The sequence below is a fragment of the Diabrotica undecimpunctata genome, chromosome 4 (assembly GCF_040954645.1).
Source record: "Diabrotica undecimpunctata isolate CICGRU chromosome 4, icDiaUnde3, whole genome shotgun sequence".
In the NCBI taxonomy this organism is placed as follows: domain Eukaryota; kingdom Metazoa; phylum Arthropoda; class Insecta; order Coleoptera; family Chrysomelidae; genus Diabrotica; species Diabrotica undecimpunctata.
In genome coordinates, this window is record NC_092806.1 from 58,862,474 (window position 1) to 58,884,910 (window position 22,437).

General features: G+C 34.3%; 1 protein-coding gene across 2 annotated transcripts in view; it reads right to left on the minus strand.

Moving 5' to 3' along the window:
* Positions 1-22,437, minus strand: part of LOC140439557 (zinc transporter ZIP3-like) — a 50,178-nt gene that overhangs the window by 20,115 nt on the left and 7,626 nt on the right. The window contains exons 1-3 of one of the 2 annotated variants that reach the window (XM_072529540.1): positions 20,859-20,977; positions 7,505-8,301; positions 2,851-3,063 (exon numbers count right to left, since the gene is read on the minus strand). In XM_072529540.1, the coding sequence (XP_072385641.1) occupies positions 2,851-3,063; positions 7,505-8,098 (807 nt within the window). In that variant the 5' untranslated portion in view covers positions 8,099-8,301; positions 20,859-20,977. Of the gene's footprint in view, positions 1-2,850; positions 3,064-7,504; positions 8,302-20,858; positions 20,978-22,437 lie in introns of those variants that run through there. The other variant, XM_072529539.1, reaches the window with a different exon arrangement.

Sequence of the window (22,437 nt, forward strand, 5' to 3'; positions counted from 1 at the left end):
TGAAAATCTAATGAACTTTCTTATTTTACATGGATCACCCTGTGTATTTTTTGCCTTTTAAAGTTCTTAGGAAATACTGATTCTTTTTCATGTAATGTTATACCCTATACCTAAATGGCATAATTTCTAAGTTACTCCTACATTTACATTATCTTCGTCGGAGATCAAGTAATACATTTAGATCAATAAACTCATTTAATTTAAATAATCTTCAATAATTTATGTCCCAATAATATCATAACAAGATCTACTGACAATCAATTAGTAAAAAAATTTTTCTGCAGCCGTCCCGAAAATAAAACTTTTGGTATGATTTATTAAATCGAAAGTACTATTTTACACAACTGGTACCGAAAGTAGCTACTTTCGGGACTAATTTTTTCACTTTCAGGACGATTTTGGGCAGCTAGGTAACGGCTTTGACAATAACATCAACTTTGTATTTTATTATGACAACGCTTGTCATTTAAGATTCGTGTGTTTTCGCTCAGTTTTTCGTTTTTCAATTCTAAGAAATGGAAATCAGCAGTGAAAGTGAAGCCGAAATGATTCGAGATGAGATTAGGGAAACTGCTGAAGCCGCTAAAGAGGTATGAATTGGTCTACGATTTATTTCAAAAATGGAGAAATGATAAAAATGTATATATTATAAATGAAGAAGTCATTCTTGACCAAAAGTTATTGCTTTCACATGGAACAGGAACATGGATTCAACATGGAAAGAACCTTTGTGATTATTGGAGAAAATAACATTTCTTTATACAGAAAATATTTGTCATTACGTCAAGCAAACACACCGCATCGTAGATTATTTGTATATTACAAAAATGGAAGGTGTACTATACAACCTATTGGTATTTACACTTTTGGAAAAATCGCCTGCACTATTGCTGAACTTTTTAAATTACCGCATCCCAAAGAATACACCGGGCACTATCTACGAAGGAGCTCAGCCACTTTACTGGCTGATAGTGGTGGTACTATAACCAACTTGAAAAGAAACGGAGGATGGAAATCAACTAATGTAGCAGAGGAATACGTAGAAAATTCTTTAAGAAATAAAATTCACATAGCTTCATATATTGAAGATGGCCGCAACCAAGTTAATATCTGAAAAAATAGTGAAAGTACTGACACGTCTAACACTAATTTCAAATTTCAATACTGCCACTTCTGTTAATATTCCTAACAATATCAATGTAAATAATTGTTATAATTGTGTTATTAATATTGATAAATATTACATGAGTAAAGTTTATTCATATATTCTTTTAAACATACAAAAATGGTTGCAGAAAAAATATTGTACGTAACACGATCCAAAAGTAATTTTACGAGACTCACAGGATTCCAGGACATGCCTACGGCTCGCCCTGGAAACTTCCTACTCTTCTCGTAAAATATCACTTTCTGTGTTACGTAAATTAAAAGAAACTGGTGCAGTAGAGGATTTATCCAAATCATAGCTCAAAACACCTACAGCAGCTGAAAACAAATTCATATAGAGCTATATCAATATTTGGGTAGTAGAAAAATTAAGAGTTTTTGAAAACCAGTAAATGCGATTACAGCAGATTCTCAAAATGTTTTACGTTTTTTTTAGTACAACAAGTTATGCGATTTTTAACTTTGTGCAATACATTTTACAACATCCATGACTGTTCAATTTTTTTTTATCTGTGTGAAACTCTTATCTTTTATTTCCTGAATATTGGCAGGTTTCGTTTTATAAACGATGTTTTTTAAGTGACCCTACAGAAAATAATCTGAAAGATTCATGTCGGGTAATCGCGGGTACCATTCGATAAAACCACGCCTTCCAATCTATCTTCTGGGAAACAGATTATTTAGGTATTGCCTCACCACACACGCATAGTGAAGTAGAGCATAATTTTTAAAAGGGACCAATTATTTTGTCGCCTAATATTCCAGCACATACATTAAGTTTTTGGGACTTGAAAAAGGCCAAAACTGCATAGGATTATCCACTTGAAATAAGAAAGTTCATTAGATTTCCAGAAACAAATGAAGATATGACAACAATGTAAATACCACCATAATATCAGCAGCATTACAAAACCCTTATGCACCAAAATCTGCGAAGATAATGTAAATTTAGATATAAATTTCGAAATTAGGTATGTCATTTAGGAATATTGTATAACATTACATAAAAAATAATTAGTATTTCTTAAGGACTTCAAAAGGCAAAAAAATATACAGGATGATCCATTTGAAATAAGAAAGTTCATTAGATTTTCAGAAAGACGGAAGATCTGACAACAATGCAAATACCACCATAATGTCGGTCGCAGCAGAAAACCCTTACACACCAAAATATATAAAAATCGTGCAAGTCGTTTCCGAGATAATTAAGGCGTTCCATACTTAAAACTCACCCTGTAGATTGAGAATAAAAAAAAACGAAAGAATTATTTTAAAAGTAAAAAAAAGATCTTCATTTTTTTAAAGGATTTGTAGTTGCTTTTGGGCAGATTCTACAGTGTGATTTTAAGTCGCGACATTTTTCCACTCCAAAATCACTATCATTTCGCTCATACATTTTTTAAAATTTTGTAAAAAAGGCATGATTACCCCCGTTCCGGTTGGCGGCACTATATATTTGTTTAGTTTTAAGTACTTAAGAACAAAAAAAAATGGTCTCTTAAACAGTGTGAACTCAAATTTCACAATCAATGGTTTTGTCATCAAAAAAGTGGATATTTTCTGTGGAATTCGACGTATATCTATCTTATTTTAGATAAAAATAATTTCAAAGAAGTAAAGACAATATGTACTTATTAGTATTTAACAAGTTTTCATTAAAACTACATAAAAATTATATTTTACCTCTAATATAGGTATCACATAACTTGTGACGCTGCTGTGGATAGTTGATGCTGCCATACCCACTAGTATTCCCACTGATGATCCACCAGAGAAAATAAGAATATAGGAAAAATGTCGTTGCAATGAAATGAAGGGACTTGATGCAAATTGCACGCCTAGACAAAAGGAAACCACTAACTTATGGCAGCTTATTGCCCCTAAGAGTAATAATACCTAAAATAAGATGGAAAAGTTTAATATTCATGAAAGGAAGTCATAGTAATTTAATTAAAAATACTTATTTTTTTGTAATTTCGACTTCCAATCCGAAGATACAGATTCCCGGACCAGAAGTCGAAACATTGCAACTTTTCACAATTATTGTGATTTATTCCCAGAAAAAATACAGTAATCAATGTAAAAAATGGCTCAAGAAAACAGCTTGTTTCCGGTCTAAAAATTGTGGAGATTTTTAGTTCGCCATCTTTTTATGAGTTTCCCATTTCTTCCCAAGCTTAGTTTTCTGTGTATATACTGTGAATACTCAAAATAATAGTTCTTTCTCGTAGAACCAGGATATTCCCAATCTCCCGTGTATAAAACTATACCATGCTACTAGTCTCTGGCATGCCATGGGAAAATCCGGCATGCGATAGGATTTTTGAAGGAGGTTATCTTGTGATATTTGCAATCATGACCTCACTAACTTTTTTACCTATTCTCAACTACGCAATCTTGTTGATTATTTTTTTAGAGATATGAGTTATTAAAAATTAAGAACGGGAAAAAGTAAGCAAACGTGAGCTGGTTGGCTTTGAAAGGTCGAAGCTTTTCAGTCAGACGATATCTGTTAAGAAATTAATTCTGTCTTCTCGAGGGTATTCTCCTGTCTTAATAATAGTGATTGTTATGTCCATATTACTGCACTTGTTTGTGTCGTATCTGTATGAGCGTCATTACAGGTGTATTTCTTGATTAGTATTATTTGTTTACTGCCTCTTGGTATGCCGATTTAAATCTTTAGATAAATAGACATTACGTTTCAAAGTCTTAAAATACACGCAGTAACGTATGGGACATAGCTCCGGCATAGTCGATTCCAAGCTGGGTTAAAAAAGGAGGATGGTGAAGAGTTAGTGTATGGGTCTTGGTAGCAGTAGCTATGCCAAGTGGTTTCTGTCATTAAATACCAAGTAACGTCCTAGTTGACATATGTCATGACACTAATAAATTCTACCCGTGATGGAATGGGTGAAGGAGAGTTTACAACGACTCAAATCTGAAACTTGGCTAAGGTAAGGTAACAGAAGAGTCTCAGGTTGGGGGTTAGGCATAAGGTTAACATTCCGAAACCATGAAAAAATCTTGTTACGAGAATCCAATAAGTTTCCGGACTGAAATCTATACGACGACTTGGCGCGAAAAAGGACAAAGATTTAGGTTTATTCACGTGGAATATAAGATCGCTATACAGGCCAGGAGCCTCACAGATGCCTATTTGCAATTTAAAAATACATCGAAGCGATATAATTACACTTCAGGAATTGAGATAATTGGGAAAGAAAACTTTTGAAAAAGAGAATTTGACGATATATTATAGCTGCCACCCAACAGAACATAAATTAGAAACGGACTACATAGACTAAAATAGAGAAACACCTTATAATAGACTTCCAACCAATCAACGAAAGACTATGCACAATTAAGAATCAGAGGTAAATTCTTTAAATATTCTATAATAAATGCTCATGCACCAACAAAGGAGAAGTCAGATGAAGAAAAAGAAGAATGTTACAAGGCTGTCCTAGAAAGCTATCCTCCTTCAAGCTATCCTGCAAGGGAAAATATTTGGAAAACGAGGACCAGGAAGAAGAGGAACATCTTTGTTAAAGAACCTCAGAATCTGGCTCAATACAACATCTGTGCAGCTTTTCCGCGCTGCTGTAGATAAGATAAAGATTTCCATGATGATCGCCGATATTCGTAACGGAGGTACATCAAAAAGAAGAAGAAGTCCTAGAAATGACGTAAAGATATTAATAGGAGATTTTAGTGCAAAGATAGTTAAGGATGGGGAATACGCGCCAACCATTGGAAACCACAGTTTATATGAAGGGTCGAACAACCGAGTTCGCCTGATATACTTAGCCGCCTCAATGAACATGGTAGTTGCCAGCATATGATTTATGCACAAAGATATACATAAGGGAACATGTAGAAGACCTGATGGGAATATAGTTAATGAAATCGACCATGTAATGATCAATGCAAGAGATTTCAGCGACGTTATAGACGTATGTGCAAGACGCGGGACAATCATAGACTCGGACCACTACCAAGTTCAAACGAAAATAAGAGCTAGAATCTCTAATGCAAAGAAACTCAGAGTAGTGAAAGAGAAAACGTTTAACGTAGAAGCGTTAAAAAACTCTAAGATAGCTAAGAAATTTGAGGAAAGTCTGGAAGATAAGGTAGAGGACTTTACAAGTGGTATAGTTGAAGATGTTATCAATTATTAGAGGCAGGGTAGAACCATATTCGAAGAGGAAGCAACTGAAGTGATTGGAAGACAAATTCGTGGAAAAATAAGACTGGACTGGTACGATGAGGAATAGGGACAAGCAACGCAAAGAAAGAATCAAGCATATACAAGGCTTCAAGGACGAAGAACGAGCCAAGTATAAGAAGAGTATAGGCAGCTGAGACGAGACAAAAAATAAATACTGAAAAAAAAAGAAGAAGAAGCATATAGAAAACCAACTGAAAGAACTAGAGAAGTGTAACATACAAATGAAATCGCGCAAAGTCTACAAGAAGGTTAACCAGAACAGAAAGAAATTCAAACCTATATTACCAATAGTTAGAAAAAGGAGAAATCATTGGTGATCAGGGCCAGATACTAGAAAGATGGGCTGAAAATTTGCAAGGTTGCAAGAAGCAGAAATCCAGTTCGAAGGCATGGAAGACGAAGGAGAGAAAGAGGAAGAGAAAGAGTTCCCCAACAGAGGAAGAAGTCATCAAAGCTATACAAAAATTGAAAAAAAAAACAAAGTTCCTGAAGAAGATGACATTCCTTCTGAGTTTATAAAATATGGCGCGAAAAATCTGACCTGTTGTATAAGTAGGCTACTAGAAATGATTTGGAAGCAGGTAAAACTACCAGAAGATTGGAACGTAGGTATAATTTTACCTATTCACAAGAAAAGAAATCAAACAATTTGTGATAACTACAGAGGAATTACCATTAAAAGTGACCTACAAAATATTGGCCTACATTCTTTACGATTGACTCTAGGGATATTGGGAAAACATAATAAGTAAATACCAGTGTGAGCTTCTCAAAGAAATATCAACTATCCATCAAATATTCCTTCTAAGACAAGTTTTGCAAAAAATATATGAGTATGGAATTGATACTCACCATTTATTTGTGGATTTTAGGTGTATCTATGACAGTTAGCGAGAAACGAACTACACAAAGTCATGGTAGAATTCAATATCCTAATACACTTTAGTGAAATTAGTGAAAGCAAACGTCTCAACAATCTAGTGTAAGGTTAAAGTTCAAAACGGAGTAACAATAATTTTCCAGACAATACAGTAACAATGGTTTAAACTGTTTTGAACGTAAAATCCTCAGACATATTATTAAGGGAAACGAATTATGGCGTAGGCGCTATAATTTTGAGCTTTACCGCCTTAATAGTGAACCTAGTATTGGTAGGTCTATCAAAATAAACAGCATGTATAACCAAAGTGTGGGGAGAGGAGGCAGGCCAGAGAACGATTTAAGTACCAAGTGGAAGACGACTTAAGAGTACGAAATTGGAAACCCAAGGCGAAGAATAGGAAGGAATAGAAGCTGATCCTAGAACAGGTCAAGACCTACTATGGGTTGTAGAGTGTATGGTATTGAGAGAAAGCTTACTTTAAATATACAACTCGAATTTGATATCAAATCTATTGGTGTTGGTATTAGTGTTGGACGGTTGTGTAAATATGAAATTGTTAATTATTTCAGATATGAAAATGTTATCCAGGCAACAACAGGACAATAAGAGAATATAAAGAGAATATTCCTTACATTTATTTGCCGAGAACTGGAACTGTTTAGTCACAAAACAGTATTAATAGACCATTACAATCAGTTACAGACATAATTATGGTTTCTAATTAAAAGCTGAGTTGCGAGTATGGAGTTTCATACAAGACTGGTCGGTAATTTTAGCCCATAAATGGTATCAAATACCAAAAAAAGGAAGTAGTTCTAAATACACCCTGGCAGAGCTTGAAAGACTTCCTAAATGTTTCCGAACTTTAAGCTGAAGACATTTTGTGAGAAACTGTGTCATTGTAAGAGATGATAAGAAATATTTGATATTCTGATGTGGGCCTAAGCATAGTCGAAAAGAAGAAGATAGTCCTTTAATTAAATTTAATTAATTAATTAATTTAATTTAATCAATTTAATAATTTATTAAAGTTTAAATAAAATGCCAGTCTTGTCCAATTAAGCATGTTAAGAAATTTTTTTTTCAAACTTATGTCCCATACGTTATCCATCCTGAAATTTATCTGTTTTAATTGGAGGTAGCCACCTAGATTTTAATTTTAACCAGCATAAACACAATTAAAAAATAAAAAATAAAAAAAAAACAATATTTTTATCTCTCACCTTTGCAGATTCCGCTTCTAATCCAACAACTAATCCTTCTAATAATGCGTGAACGGACAAAGCAACTAACAGTCCTATGTTTGTAGTATGACTGGACGAAGATTCTGGTTGACTGTTAGTACTTAATTGTGCAGCAATTTGTTCATTAAAAAAAATACTATCACTTTGAGTTTGTGAAAATGATTGCGCACTTAACTGCCTTGATGCTTGTGCTTCATTTCTAATAGCTCCATATGAGTTTCTTCTGCTATCGTTATGACCGTGACTATGTAAAATACTAGCTGCTTCATCTTCTGAATTGCTATATGCGTAATGTATTATTTCATCGATTATATACAAAATAAAAAAGCCGGCACAGTAGAACAATTCTGCATATTTTTGAAAATGTTCTGGTAAAGATGCTCTAAGTTCCGGTAAGATATGCACCAAGGACGTCGCTAGAAGTACTCCGCCACCAAAACATAGTAGGCTTGAAAGTACTAAGGGCCATCGACTTCTACCTTGATGAGCAAAACAGTTCGGAATAACACCCGCTAAGAAACTGGACACGCCAATACTTAACACAGAAAATACTTTTGATTGTACTAAATTCATTGTTCAATGCATTGGCGAGCGCTAAAAATAAACACATCAACACATCGCGGAACTATGATTCAAGTCGAACTGTTGTTAATAATAATCCCGAGGATATACAGCGATAACAAATAATTGACCATTTTTATATATTATGTCTTATCAGTTTCTAAAACAGATATTTAAAGTTTTCAAATTATGAATCGGGAGACGGAAGGGTTAACCTAGAAAAAAAAAATAAACAATTATATTTTCCACAAGGAAAATAATTCCTGTAGCTGGCTGTATACCACGTATAACAAAAGAGGTTATTCTTATACACTTCTTATTCTCTACTTTCTTATACTCTATACAAAGAATAACCTCTTTTTTTAATTATATTTTATTATAAAAATGAGAACATATTTTTTTATTATGTTGCTATTTATTTGGAATAGAAAAAGGCTAAATGTATGAATATATGCATGTCTTATAAATTTCTAAAACAGATATTTACAGTTTTCAAATGATACTAATCGGGAGACGAAAGAGTTAAGGGGGCGTTCAAGTATTATTTAACGCAATTTTTGACGATTTCTGACCTTACCTCCCTCATGTAATGCAAAGTAACGTTTTCTGTACCCCTCCCCATACCTAAACATTAGGTGAGAAGCTGGCTCCTTCAGACAGGGGGCAGCTTCAGACATTCATATTGTGGGTAAATTTAAGAACTCGGGTTGGCAACACTGACATCAAAACATTCCATTACTACTCACACTATTGTAGTTCAGTCTGTAGAACAGTGTAGTAAAGGGTTCATGTCATAAAGAGAAAAGTTAGTTTTTGGTGGTTGAAAGTCAAATTTTTGGGATTGAAGGTAAGATGAGTTTTTTATTAGAAGATAAGACTTAGGATAATTAACATTACTACCAGTTTTAAGTCCATTTATTTCTGTATATCCTGTACTATTCACATTTGTTACTGACGGCACTCTTAGGTTATATTTTTACATTTAGTCTGGACACATCGAGTGGGCACCTTCAGACAAAAGGGTATGGGGCACTATCAGACAAACGCAATGGAAAATAGAGACACCTTTTTTGAAATAACGTGCTTAAAAGTTATATATATTTAGTTATTTAGTTATATATATTTATTCTAGTTATTTAAAAAGGATTTCTCTTTGTTGCAGATTGTCTGAAGATGGTAAGAAATAGGAAGAAAGAAAAAACAAAAGGAAATTTCAATGCCCAATCTATGAAAGAATGTGTAGCGGCCATCCTAGATGGTCAATCGATAAGAAATGCTGCTAAAAGATTTGGATTAAAATATCAAACTGTTGGTATGTACGTTAAGAAGTTTAGGGATAACCCAGATGGCAAACATTATATGAAATTAAGAAACGATACTAGAAAGGTTTTTATTGACAAACAGGGAGACACAGGAAGACGACCTTCAGGCATATTTAATTAAGTGTTCAAAAATATTTTATGGTTTTAACAATTTAGAAACTCGAAAAATAGCACATGAGATGGCCAAAATGACCAATATTGACTGTCCTAAAAACTGGAAAGCTCCAAGAATGGCAGGAAAGGACTGGCTATACGGTTTTATGAAACGCCACCCAAGAATATCTCTCCGTGTTGCTGAAGGATGCAGTATTGCACTTGCAATTTATGAAAAATTAATCAAAAGATACCCAGAACTCTGTGACTCATCCAGGATTTGGAATATGGATGAAACAAAAACTGAAACTAACCAAGAACCTTCTCGTGTGATTTCACAAAAGAGCCAAAAACAAGTAGCAGCTGCTGTAAGTGGTGAGAGAGGAACTCTGGTTACTACAGTTTTGTTTATAAATTCAGCTGGAAATACAATACCTCCTGCTCTAGCATTTACGAGAGTGCACTTCAAGAGCCACATGATAAATGGAGCACGAAACGGGACCTTGGGTTTGGCTCATCAGTCAGGTTGGATGACCACTTCCAATTTCGTTCATGTGGTGCAGCACTTTATAAAATGTTCAGGTTCCTCTGAAAAGAGAAAATGCTTCTAATTTGCGACAATCATGAGAGCCACTTGTCAATTGAGGCAATAGAACTAGCAAGAGCTAATGGCGTGCTCATTCTAACAGTTCCACCCCATTGTACCCACATGGTGCAACCACTGGATGTGGGATTCGTGAAACCTTTTAAAACATATTATAATGCTGCAATTGATTGGCATCTATCACATGGCCGCATGTGTTGGAATAGCACATGGCCGTGCCATGTTACCACAGAGCATTATAAATTTTTTCAAAAAAACAGGTATATTTCCACTTGACAGGCACATTTTCACCGACGATACATTTGCTCCTAGTTTGGTCAGTGAGAGACCTAATCCTCCAGACGAAATTCTTCCTGATGAACCTCTAACATGCCAACTAGCTGCAAGTCTACCAACTTTAGAATCTGAAAAACCACCGTCATCTCCCCAAATTTCAAGCGAAAACTTTCAGTAACCAATAGACACTCCATCAACATCAAGCTGCCAAAACTCTACGCCTATGCCCTCTCAACAGCCTGGCTGTTATTTAAGTCCTGATGAGATACAAGGATATCCAAAATCGAAACTCAATAATAGCTCCAAGAAACCAGGAGAAAAGGGGAAAAGCAGAATAATAACTGACACCCCAGAAAAGCTTCTTCTGGCAGAAAAACAGATCAATAAAAAAACAAAGAAAACCACCAACTCTAATGCTAAACGTACTAAATCTACGAAAAGAAAACTACTTTTTGATAAAATGATAAGAATGAGAAGACAACTGATGATGAAAATGGCAAAAACTCTGATGATAAAGTATTAGAAGAACCACAGCAAAATTTTGAAAGGAGTGAATTGAAAATTGAAGATTTTGTGCTGGTTAAATTTGGGACTGTAAAACAAAAAGATATGAACTATGTTGGGAGAATTATTGGTAAATGTGATGATGGGGATGATGAAATTTGTCATGATGAATGAATTTGATGATGAATGTCATCTAAAGTAAATTATAAATTTTTCTACCCCACCGTACCAGATATCTCTAGTGTTTCTTTATCAGAAATTGTAGCCCTTTTGCCAACTCCTTCTGAGAAGGGTACAAAGCCACAGAAATCATTATTGTCTTTTTCAGTTTCATTGGAAAACTTCAATATGTATTAGGGGTTTGATTAAGTATCATAATATAGTTGTAAATACTGTAATAAATAATTTTTAAAACATTTATATGAGGTTGTCATGTTTCCAATTGTGTCTGAAGCTGCCCCATTCCCCGTCTGAAATTTCAAACAGAAGTCAGACCTTCAGACGCTTTTGAAAAAGTGGTTTTGTTTTTTTTTTACAACAGATATAGGTTTTAATATTAAAAACATATATACAGTGAAAGTTGGGTGAACAATGTATTTTATGAATATTTTTTTTCTTTATTTTGTGAGGTATTTAGAGTGATATGACAGTTCAATTTTTTTTGTCTGAAGGAGCCCCACTCTCCCCTAAGTAACATTTAAGTGACCATTTTTACCTAAAAGTAACAATTATGTTATAGTTTTAATCGCTTTTGCACTAATAATAAATGAAACAAGACGTTCTCTACCAGGCAATAATAAACTTTTGCTGCTAATCAATTTTTTACGTTTTCCTTATTTGATCTCATCCTTACAAATACACATATTTTTGGCTTAATCCCTTATTGTTCTTCTCATGCATTCGTCTATTTTAACGGTATTTAATAATAAACTTAAAATAAAATATATTTATTTCGGCATCTGGCAATATAGTTAGAAATGGAAATTTAACTGAAACATTTTATTCAGAATAAAATCGTATTCTTAACAAAAAATAAAAGTAAAATCATTAGGTAGAAATCTTCCTTTTCGGTGCCATATTAGGTCCCCCTAACATTGGCGAATTGTTGTTCACGGTCTTCAGCAAATGGAAATAGTTGTTCGGCACAGCATATTCCTAATCTCGAACGTTTTTGAGGCATGACATCATCATTCTTCTAATTCCTCTGCGGCCCTCAATTTTATCTTTCATGATAAACTGAAGGATTCTCTCTACAATCAATGCCATTGGTTCTTAATATGTTCAAAAGCGTTCCAGACGTTATCAAAAGCCTATTCATAATCGATGAATGCCACATAAATATCTTTACGTTGGTCGCGGTATTTTTGAAGAAGTACATTTAAGTCAAAAAATGCCTCACAGGTACCCAGCGCATTCCTAAATCCAAACCGGGTTTTGTTTAGATCTCTTTCGCAGCGACCTTTAAATCTTCCATGAATAACGCGAAGAAATTACTCCTAAATCCAAACTGGGCTTTATTTAGATCTCTCTGGCAACGACTTCTTAATCTTCCATAAATAATGTGAAAAAACATTTTCAATGTGTGGATCATCAGACTATTTAATCTGTATTCGTCGCATCTTTTCGCCCACGGTTTATACGGAATTGCTATAAAAACAGACTTCAACAATTCTCCAGGTAATTCACCAGTAGTCTATACATTGTTAAAAAGCTTAACTAGATCATTGCTGTGGTCCTTCTGTACCATTTTAAATAGTTCATCTTGGATGCTGTCTGGTCCAGTTGTTTTATTGCATGAAAAACTTCCGATTGTAAAACTTCATGTCCTTCTTTATTTACATTGCTCTGAGTGTCTGGCCTGTCATCTTGGAACAATTATAAAAGAGATCATAAGACATCTGATTAGACCCTTCCAGTGAAGGCGACAGATCAACGGACAACCTCACAAGAAGCTTGCATGATCATTTATCTAACTAACTAAGTATCACGTGCTTGCTTGGGATTTGTAGGATTTAGGTTCAATACACATTTCGAGCCGTCACAGCAAGATTGGTCCACACATTTAATCACTGGCAAGAAATATTGCGATTCTCGGACGTAAGTACTCTACCGTTCCAGATTAGGTTCTGCTGGATCTTGCAAGCTAGCTTTAGGCCTTCTATATTTATTTTAAACAACGTAGTTGTCAATTTTTGCGTTTTATTTTAACTTTTAATGATATTACAGTATGAATTCACTTTAACAACACTGACTACAGCACTGTGTTTCTTTGTATTGCTGACAACGAAAACAAATTTAAAAGGGCGTTCAATACAGATGAAGGATTCCTCGTAAAACATCTTCTTCTTCTTTTTATGTAGACATGACTCTGTCTGTTCTTCAATGTACGTCCAGTAAGTTGTCGTCCACCGTTTTCGTGAACTTTCTACCTATCTTCTTCCTAGGAAACCGTCTCTTGCCGTCTTTACTACTCCATTTGTTGCCATTCGGCTTATATGATCGTTTCATTGTACTTTTCTACGTCGTAAATCTGTACTTCTAGCTCTGTCTCATAGTGTCTTACCCGTAAAACATAAACAACAAAAGCTAAATAACAATATTGTACAATACAATAGAGGGATTCTCCGCAAACCATAAACGAAAAGGATTGCCAATTTGAAAGATTTTAATTTCATAGTTTTTTTTATTTACGGTACATAGGCACCGTAACATTTTACAAGATCCCGTTCTCTTGAACGACCCTTGGTCGTTCAAGACATTTAGAACAGGAATTAATATTAGACGCAAGACACAAGAAATAATATTAAACTCAACATGCTTCCGGGTGGAAACGCGTCGATTGTCACTGCGCCGATGTCTTCTTCAGGGCTTCCGAGGTCTCAGTTTCCCGAGCCACCAGACACTACTATACTGATCACTGATCAATGCATTACTGCTACTGGGAATAGCAAACGGTTCATTTATACCATCGATGGTGACGTGGTTTGGGTGGTGGTTGGCGTGGGTATTGGCGTGGGGATTGAAGCGGGATTGGCGCAAGGGTTGGCGCGAACATTTCTGACAGGTGGATTTTGATTGGACAGTGGAGAGGACGATATTTTTTTTTATGAGAGTTTTGATTTATGTTTCATGAGAGTTTTATGAAAGACTATGTTTCTGGAGTTTTCAAAATCAATTTTGTAACCTGTATGAAGATGGCGTTGACCTAGAGCTGAAATTGAATCGGAATTGCGAACAGAAATGGAATGTTCATAAATCTTGTTTTGGATTCTACGATTTGTTTAGCCTATATAAGATCGGGGGCAGTCTGCACAAGGATTCAACTTTTTTCATACATAGTATGCTTTTTTTTTTGTTTATTTTTCTAATTTTATATTTCTAATTTTTTACATTTTAATTCTAAGACGATACGAAGTTCGCCGGGTCAGCTAGTTGTATCATAAAAAAGAATTATTTTAATGTTTATTTAGCTTTAAAGTATACCATATCAGTACAAAAGAATATATTACATTCACTATTTTTGGCAGATGACCAGGTCATTTTTGCACAAGACAGGGAGGATATGGAACATATGATAAGGAAATTAAAGGAAGAATATGAGCTGTGGGGACTCAAGATAACTATGTGTAAGACCAAATGTATTGGATCCAAGGTTGTAGATTTAAACTTAAGTTTAGAAGAAGAGACTATTAAGAGTTGTAAGACTTTAAAGTATTTAGGGTCAATGTTAAGCTGAGATGGTACTTGTATTAAAGATATACTTAGAAATGAAAATAGCATGGGCAAAACAAGCCACGAAAGCACTCCATGTAGTGATATGGAACAACACTCAAACCAAAGAAAAGAAAAAAAAAAGGATCTTTCAGAGCATAGTGACGAATATTACCCTATGTGGAGCGAAATTACAACTGATCCTTAAAGGCAAAATAGAGGGCCGTAGAGGTGTAGGAAGAAAACAAGTTTCTTGTTTAAAAAACATTCGTGAATGGACACAGATATCAAATGCAGGACAATTATTCCATATTGCAGAAGATCGAGAAACCTTCGCAATGGTGATCGCCAACGTCGGATAATTCTAATATGGCAGGCGAAGAAGAAGTGGAGCGAAAGTATGGCCAATGACAAGAACAGTTGAACTGGACTTTATGAGATGTCTACAAATTGCCAGAGCGGGTAGAATAAGAACAGAGGAAATATGGCACAGAATGCTCAATTACAAAAAAGTTAAAACACAGAGCCCTGCAGTGATACGGGCATGCATAAAGAATGCCAGAGCACAGGTGGTCGAAAAGAATATTGGACTGGGACCTGCCGGAAAGAAGACGGATAGGAAGACCCGCTACAAGATGGAAAACATACATCATAGGAAATGCTATGATGGATAGAGACCTAAGAGAAGATGACTGGAAAAATAGAGTGCTGTGGAGGACGAAAATGGCGAAGCAATAATGGAAAAATTCAAAGAAGAATAAAGAAAGATATTTAGAAAGATATTGGGACCCATTTGCGACAATTGTATGTGGGTAATAAGGTTTAACCACGAGATGTATCAATATCACAAAGAACCCTCTATAGAAAATTATACAAAATTACAAAAACTGCACTGGGCAGGTCACCTTGTAAGAATGGATAATAACAGAACACCTAGAAGACGCTTGAAAACAAAGAAGTGAGTGCCGATGCTAAAGAGATATTGAGGGTAGATAACTGGAGGAGAGCAGCCTAGGAAAGAGATTCTTGCAGGCGGATACTGGGAAGGTCAGGGCTCGACTTGGGCTGTAGCACCATATGAAAGAGAAGTGCCATCCGTCTTTCTTTTAAAATCCCTACTTTCTAAAGAAAATGTTTTTCTTTAAAAACCATGATTTTCAGCTAGCTACAAAAATCAACCATTATCTTTAGCACATTTCTTTGTATAGTCCATTGCAAAGAATTATTGCTTAATAAACAAATCGTAACATTCCTAAACATATTTAGTAAGTAGTAAATATTTTAAAGAAGAAAGAAAAAAGGACAAAGACACACAAAAAAGGACAGTAATATAGTAAAAACAATAATTACGTCGTTGAATTTAAAAAGCTATCAGATTTAAGGAGGTTGAACTTAGCTGCTAGAAAATACAAACAATAAACAATGTAATATAAAAAGTAATTGTCAGTAAAAAAGGTAAAAATGTGTCTTAAATGAAACCAGCCAGTCGGGAACACGCTTCTGAAAATTCTAATTTTTTAATTAAAGATAGAGGAGCTGTAGTGTGAATATATATATATATATATATATATATATATATATATATATATATATATATAAAGATATGAACATTGCCAGAAAACATATCTTATTGGAACACGAAGGCTTGGTGCTAGATTAAAAGTTGGTGTAATAATTTTCGGACGAGGTAAAAAAAAACGCGGATAAAAGAGGAGTATTATTTGTTAAAATATAATGCATGATGGATATTTTCTTATTAAAATAAACTTAATGATGAAATCAAAGGATGCCGACGTAACTACCAATTTTGTATATAAACTTTAAATTGCAAAATCATAATCTTGATTAATATTATACGTACATCTATAAAAATATTATAGTAAATAGTACAATTTAGTCTATATGGTAAAGCAAAAAAAAAAAATAAATATCAAATCAATTTTAATAAAAAACTACTTGTCATTCAACCAACTTCAATACAACTTAATTTTATAAAATATTATCTCACATTAAAGAAACGTAATGAGGACATGAGATTAGCACATGCTGTAGTCATATTAACTTCAACTTGAGTCAAACAGCTCGAATTAATACCGAAAACCTCATAACAGAAGAAATTAATATAAAAAATAAAAAAAGACATTGGACAAGAATGTACTCAATATACACTCCAATTTCTCAAATATTCAGTGCTAGCCAAAGTCCCTTCCCGCTTGTATCTCTTGAACCTATTAATTGAAACTTATTTGGATTTATCTGAAAATTTGGATATTCAATTCGGTTTTAGAGAAGGTCACTCAACCAACACGGTGTTGACAGAAATCGTTACACACATCTCACAAAGTCTAAACAACAAAAAACTATCATTAGGCATTTTTCTCGATGTTCAAAAAGCCTTCGACTAAGTCGGGCATGATAGACTGGTGAAAAAACTACTGAACATCGGCCTGCCGTTTCCATTTGTCAGATTAATGCACTCATATGCCATTCAGCGCAAAATCACGGTAAAAGTCAAAAGTAATTTTCCCTCTTCACCCCTACAGCAGGAGTGCCACAAGGTTTCGTGTTGGCACCAATACTTTACACAATATACAACAGTGACTTTCCTAACCAACACTGTTCTCGTAACAACATCTCGAGACGCAGATGTCCTCCGTAGGTTTGTTCAAAATCATCTAAACCATGTCAATAGATGGTGTGGGAGATAAAGAATAACACCTAACCCAAACAAAATACAAATGATCCTCTTCAGACACCCTAATCTTAGCAGACACATCACAAACAATGTTGCCGAAAGAATCGACCTTAGACTTTGGGAGGATCGACTCCCAAATCCGGAATCAGATCGAGAACCTAAGCGTGGTGTTCACAATGGAGAGGAAAATTCTGCGTAAAGTAAATTACAAACGATACCACTACCCGTCCGCCCTCATACATCAACTATCGAACATCCAGCCCATAAATTAGAGGCTATCCTCTCTGAACAGGAGTTACACAATTAAAAGCATCAGAGGCCAAAACTACAGAGCCCAAAACACAATCAAAACTACCTCATCCTTTGGTAATGCATTCACCAGACACCCCAAAAGAAAACTACCCTTTCTCCTACCAAACTGTTGGCTTTAGCCAGCAACGAACTCTATGATAAGTACATGGACATCCTGGATGCAACTCCGCTTTATTTAGCGAAGGATTCTGTGGTTTCTCGATCCCATTACACAATTATACCTGTCCTTAGGGAGGATACAGCCACAGCTGCCCTCAACATGACATAAATTCATATTCAATTATTTATACATTTAAATTCAGTCATATACATTCATAATCATTAACAAAAAATAATTTCTGAAAAGAACCGTTTTAGCACCAACCCTTTCACCTCTGACTAATCTGGAAAAGTACCTCCTCCGCAGGAATCAACATCCACCAAGCCAATACCAGAAGTGAGACACAACGACTCCAGTGCCAATATCCACAAAACGAACCACGTCCTGAAGAGGTGACATACACCTATAAAAGGACACACACATACCCACTGAAAAGAAGCAATCCGATCAGCGAAAGACACACCGACGAGTGAGGAAATAAACAGACGTAGGCTTCTTAACAGGTGAAGTAACAGAGCTACTGTGACCGATAATTTTAAATAGGACCTTGTGGCAAGTAATATTTTGTTTCAAAGATATTGAACACATCTATTCAATCGTACTAATTTTGTTTGGGTTCAAACTGATTTTGATGAATAAATTAAATAAATACTAAAATTGTAGTTTTGCATTTAATTAATAAAGATTCTAATGCCCACCTCTGGTTATTTGTCAAAAAAGTTGACGTTTTTCAATTTTCTAGTTGTTTTTACTTTGTTAGGTTTTTGCAAAAGTGTTACCTTAAAATTGTTTAACGTGACGTTTAAATGTTTATACAGGCAGAATGGTACGTACTGCAGCCGACAAAGTAACAGCTGTCATAATAATTGGTGAATGTAGTAACAATGTCCATGCAGCGGAACCTCTTTTTAATGAGAGGTACCCCGATCGCCCTATATCGAGAACTTATTTGAGAGAGCTTCTTCGAAAGTTTGAAGAAAGAGTAGTGTTCAAGATGTCAATGAACAATTTGTTTTAGTGACGAAAGTACTTTTTCCCTCAATGGAAATGTTTTCTTAATGATAACTTAACCAATGAAGATAATCCAGATGAATTTGGCAACTTGGAAATAACGTTTCTTCAAGATGGTGCTCATGCACACTATTATGGTGCAGTAAGACCTCTGATTTTCGTGAAAATTAAGGTAAGTTATAACCAAAATAAATTCCGCTTATATTTTTGTGACGCAGAAAAGAACAAACTCACCCCCACCAAAACCACCATAGTTGAAACTATTGGGTGAATCATTTGAACAACCAATATCCATAAATTGATTGAAACATCCAAAAAATCCGAGTTTAAAGTGAAGACATTATTTTCGGAATTTTTCAAAAGGTTCCCTTTTTTTTTTTTCAAAATAACTCACCAGCTAAAAAAATACAGAAAAAATGCTAGAATTGAAAAAACAGCTTTCTACTGAAGGTTTTAATTTTTCTTATTTCATATTTTATTTATATAAATATATTTATTTATATATTTCATGTTTTGTTATATATATATATATATATAAATATATATATATATATATAATATATATATATATATATATATATATATATATATATATATATATATATATATATATAATAACTAATTTATTACGGCTGTCGCCGCTTCTCCGCCCATAATTTCCATCTTTTTCTGTCATATTGATCTGTCTCTTGCCGCCATTACTTCATCTTTTCTTTCTTCTTTCAGGAGGGATCCATTCCAGTACTCTTCTAGGCCATTTGTACTCTGGCATTCTTTTAACATGTCCGAACCAGATTAATTGTTTTCTTTCTATGTCATCATTTTTTTTATTTTTTAATTTCTACAAACTTAACATTAAACGAGATATGATTGTTTAAAAGTTGTATTCGCATGCGTTCATCCGCAAGCGAAACCCATTTTAACAAAGGGGTTGAAAAAAATTTTGATATACCTCACTTTGTAGCTTTTAAAATAAACTACAATGTGGTGTATAATTTTTTTAAGCCTTTTGATTGGGTTGCGTTGAAATGGCTTGAAGATGGTGCTAAACGCATGCGAATACAACCTTTAAAGAATCATATCTCGTTTAATATTTTGACGTGACAACGTCTTAAATTAGGTTGTGGCTCGGAGTCACTCATGAAAAAGTGTAACGCCCGCTCACGTCTGTTACGATGAGTCACCGAACGAGAGAGAGGCCCGCCGGACCGGCGAATGCCTTGCGTCTCTCTCCCACTCAAACATGATCGGTCCGCTGGTGCGATGCTATTTCTCCTATCATCGTCCTATCCTCAACAAAATCACTCAAATAGAAATTAGTTAAGTTTAAGTTTACATGTACAATGTTTTAGTAAACAAAATATATTTCTATAGTTAAAATTTGTGCAATTCTTATTTTCATTCAATTCCTTGTTCCTATTGTGCAATTTAATAATATTCATATCAATAAATATTCTACTGAGAAAAAGACGTTGTCACGTAAAATTTTCGCCCGTAAAACCGACTTTACAGGCAACCGATTTTTTAGTCTATAGAAATAAAAAAGATATATTTCTAGCACAAAAATACTATTTGTTTGTATTATAAACAGATACCCCTCCTATAGGTAACTTTTAGAAGCTTCAAATATCTGTATATTTTTTTCAGTTTTTTTTCTTTCTTCACTGGGGTATAAGCGTCTATATTCTTTGGTATAAATGTACTTCTTAGTAATCTAGTTCACATGTAATAGTAACACTACGACTTAGTTCATATTTTTCTATGGTCCATTGATCTCCAGTCTTGCCTCGTATTCACTTTATGTGTTTGGCCCTTTCCTATTTTCCTTACTACCTTCCTTTTAAGATTTTTCGTTGTTTTGTTTATTTTATTATTAGGCTGACTGTTTCTAAAACATATTTTTGTGTTGCTTTTTTTAGATCTCATCTTTAGATGGTTTTCTATGTCTCTAAATATTTTTATGTTGTTAAAAATATACCTATTACCGATTTGATTCTTTAGATTTGTTTTAATTATATTCCAATTCCAATTTATCTGTATGCCGTCTTTTTGCTTTATGTAATTCATTTTAATTGTGCCTTATATACTAATAAGGAATTAAGAAATATTTATAAAATACGAATTAATAAAATATTTTGACTTACCTCAGTTTTGATTAAATTGCACTGAATGCACCAGAAAACAGAGAAGTAACAATTAACTGTTGAAACTGAGTGATGAGGCGTAGACTAAAGTAGAATGAGATGAGGGTGAGGGTTATAGTGGCTGACTTACGGTTGAAATCAGAGAACTACGAACACAGTTGAAATCGTTTGTCTAGACTCCAGGGGCAAAGGGACAAAAGCAGACATATATGCAGGTGCAGGTATAATATATTTACGATCCTCTTCTCTTATCACTTGATCCATCTATGGAATTTGCAGTGTATGGCGATTAGGCGATTACCATAAAAAAAAATTATTCTCCATGTTTTTATAAGTTCCTATATTAATTAATATGGCATTTTTATTATTACTTATTAAAACATTATCTTTATCTATGGTTTTTTATTTATTTTCAGTAATAAGAAAAAAATTCGCTAAATCGTGGTTTTTCAATCAATTACATCAACATACGTTGATTTTTTTCATAATTACCTTAAAACCAGAGGTACCTATGGGAATATGGCATTAAAGCAATTATTGGCAATTAATATCAAATGTATTTTGTTTTATATTTTAAAGCTTATTGTCATTTGTGAGTTTTAAAATGGGTCGAGGTAAAGTTCTGGATGAGAAAATTTGTTTAATCAACATTAGATTTTTAATTCTGGAACAGTGTAAGAAATATATTCAGAAGATATGAAACTAAAGGTTCGGTCGTCACAAAACCTAGAAATGTAGGAAAAAATAAATTAAACGACGCTGATCGAAGTGGATTAACAGGTTAAGCGCCAAAGATTTTTCACCAAAATGTTCCCCTGGACCAAAGCAATATTAAACAAAATTTTAACATTTAATTCGCATTCAAATCGAATCCCCATCATTTGAACCATTTTTTGTTAACAGTTTAAAAAAAATAGAGCGGTCGTCGGTGTCCGCTTTGGCCTGGCGCAAACTGCGTATGGACACCGGTGTCCGCCATAGACATTCAACACGAGCGGACACCATATTCATCGAGGTGTCCGATGACGCGACGAAAGGAAATTGCACAATTTCTAGATTTACTGGGCTACATAGGAATAGTGCAAATTAATTCCATTGGGGATTATTCGTCAACGAAGTGGATGTTAAAAAATAACGTTGCTCCTAATATTATGAGCCGCAACCGATTTGAAATACTTCTGAAAATGTAGCACTTCTCAGATAACTCTAAGTGCCTAGAACGAGACGGACTGTATATTATAGACCAAAGCATAAGCAACCATCAAAAATCTTTACACCAGGGAAAACATTTTGCATCGATGAAACCATGGTACCGTTTCAGGGACGTTTATTCTTCAATCAGTATAATCCACAAAAGTGCCATAAATATGGCATTAAAATATTTAAATTATGTTCTCAGAATGGTTATACGTGGAACCTAACTGTATATGTAGGCAAAGAAAAGCAAGATGAATTAGCAGCATCTACCAGTGCAGTGCTAAAATTGTCGCGAGCTCTTTTAGGTTCTGGTAAAATTTGTGTAACTGATAACTGGTAAACAAGCCTTTAATTAGCGCACATACTTTTAGATAACATCACC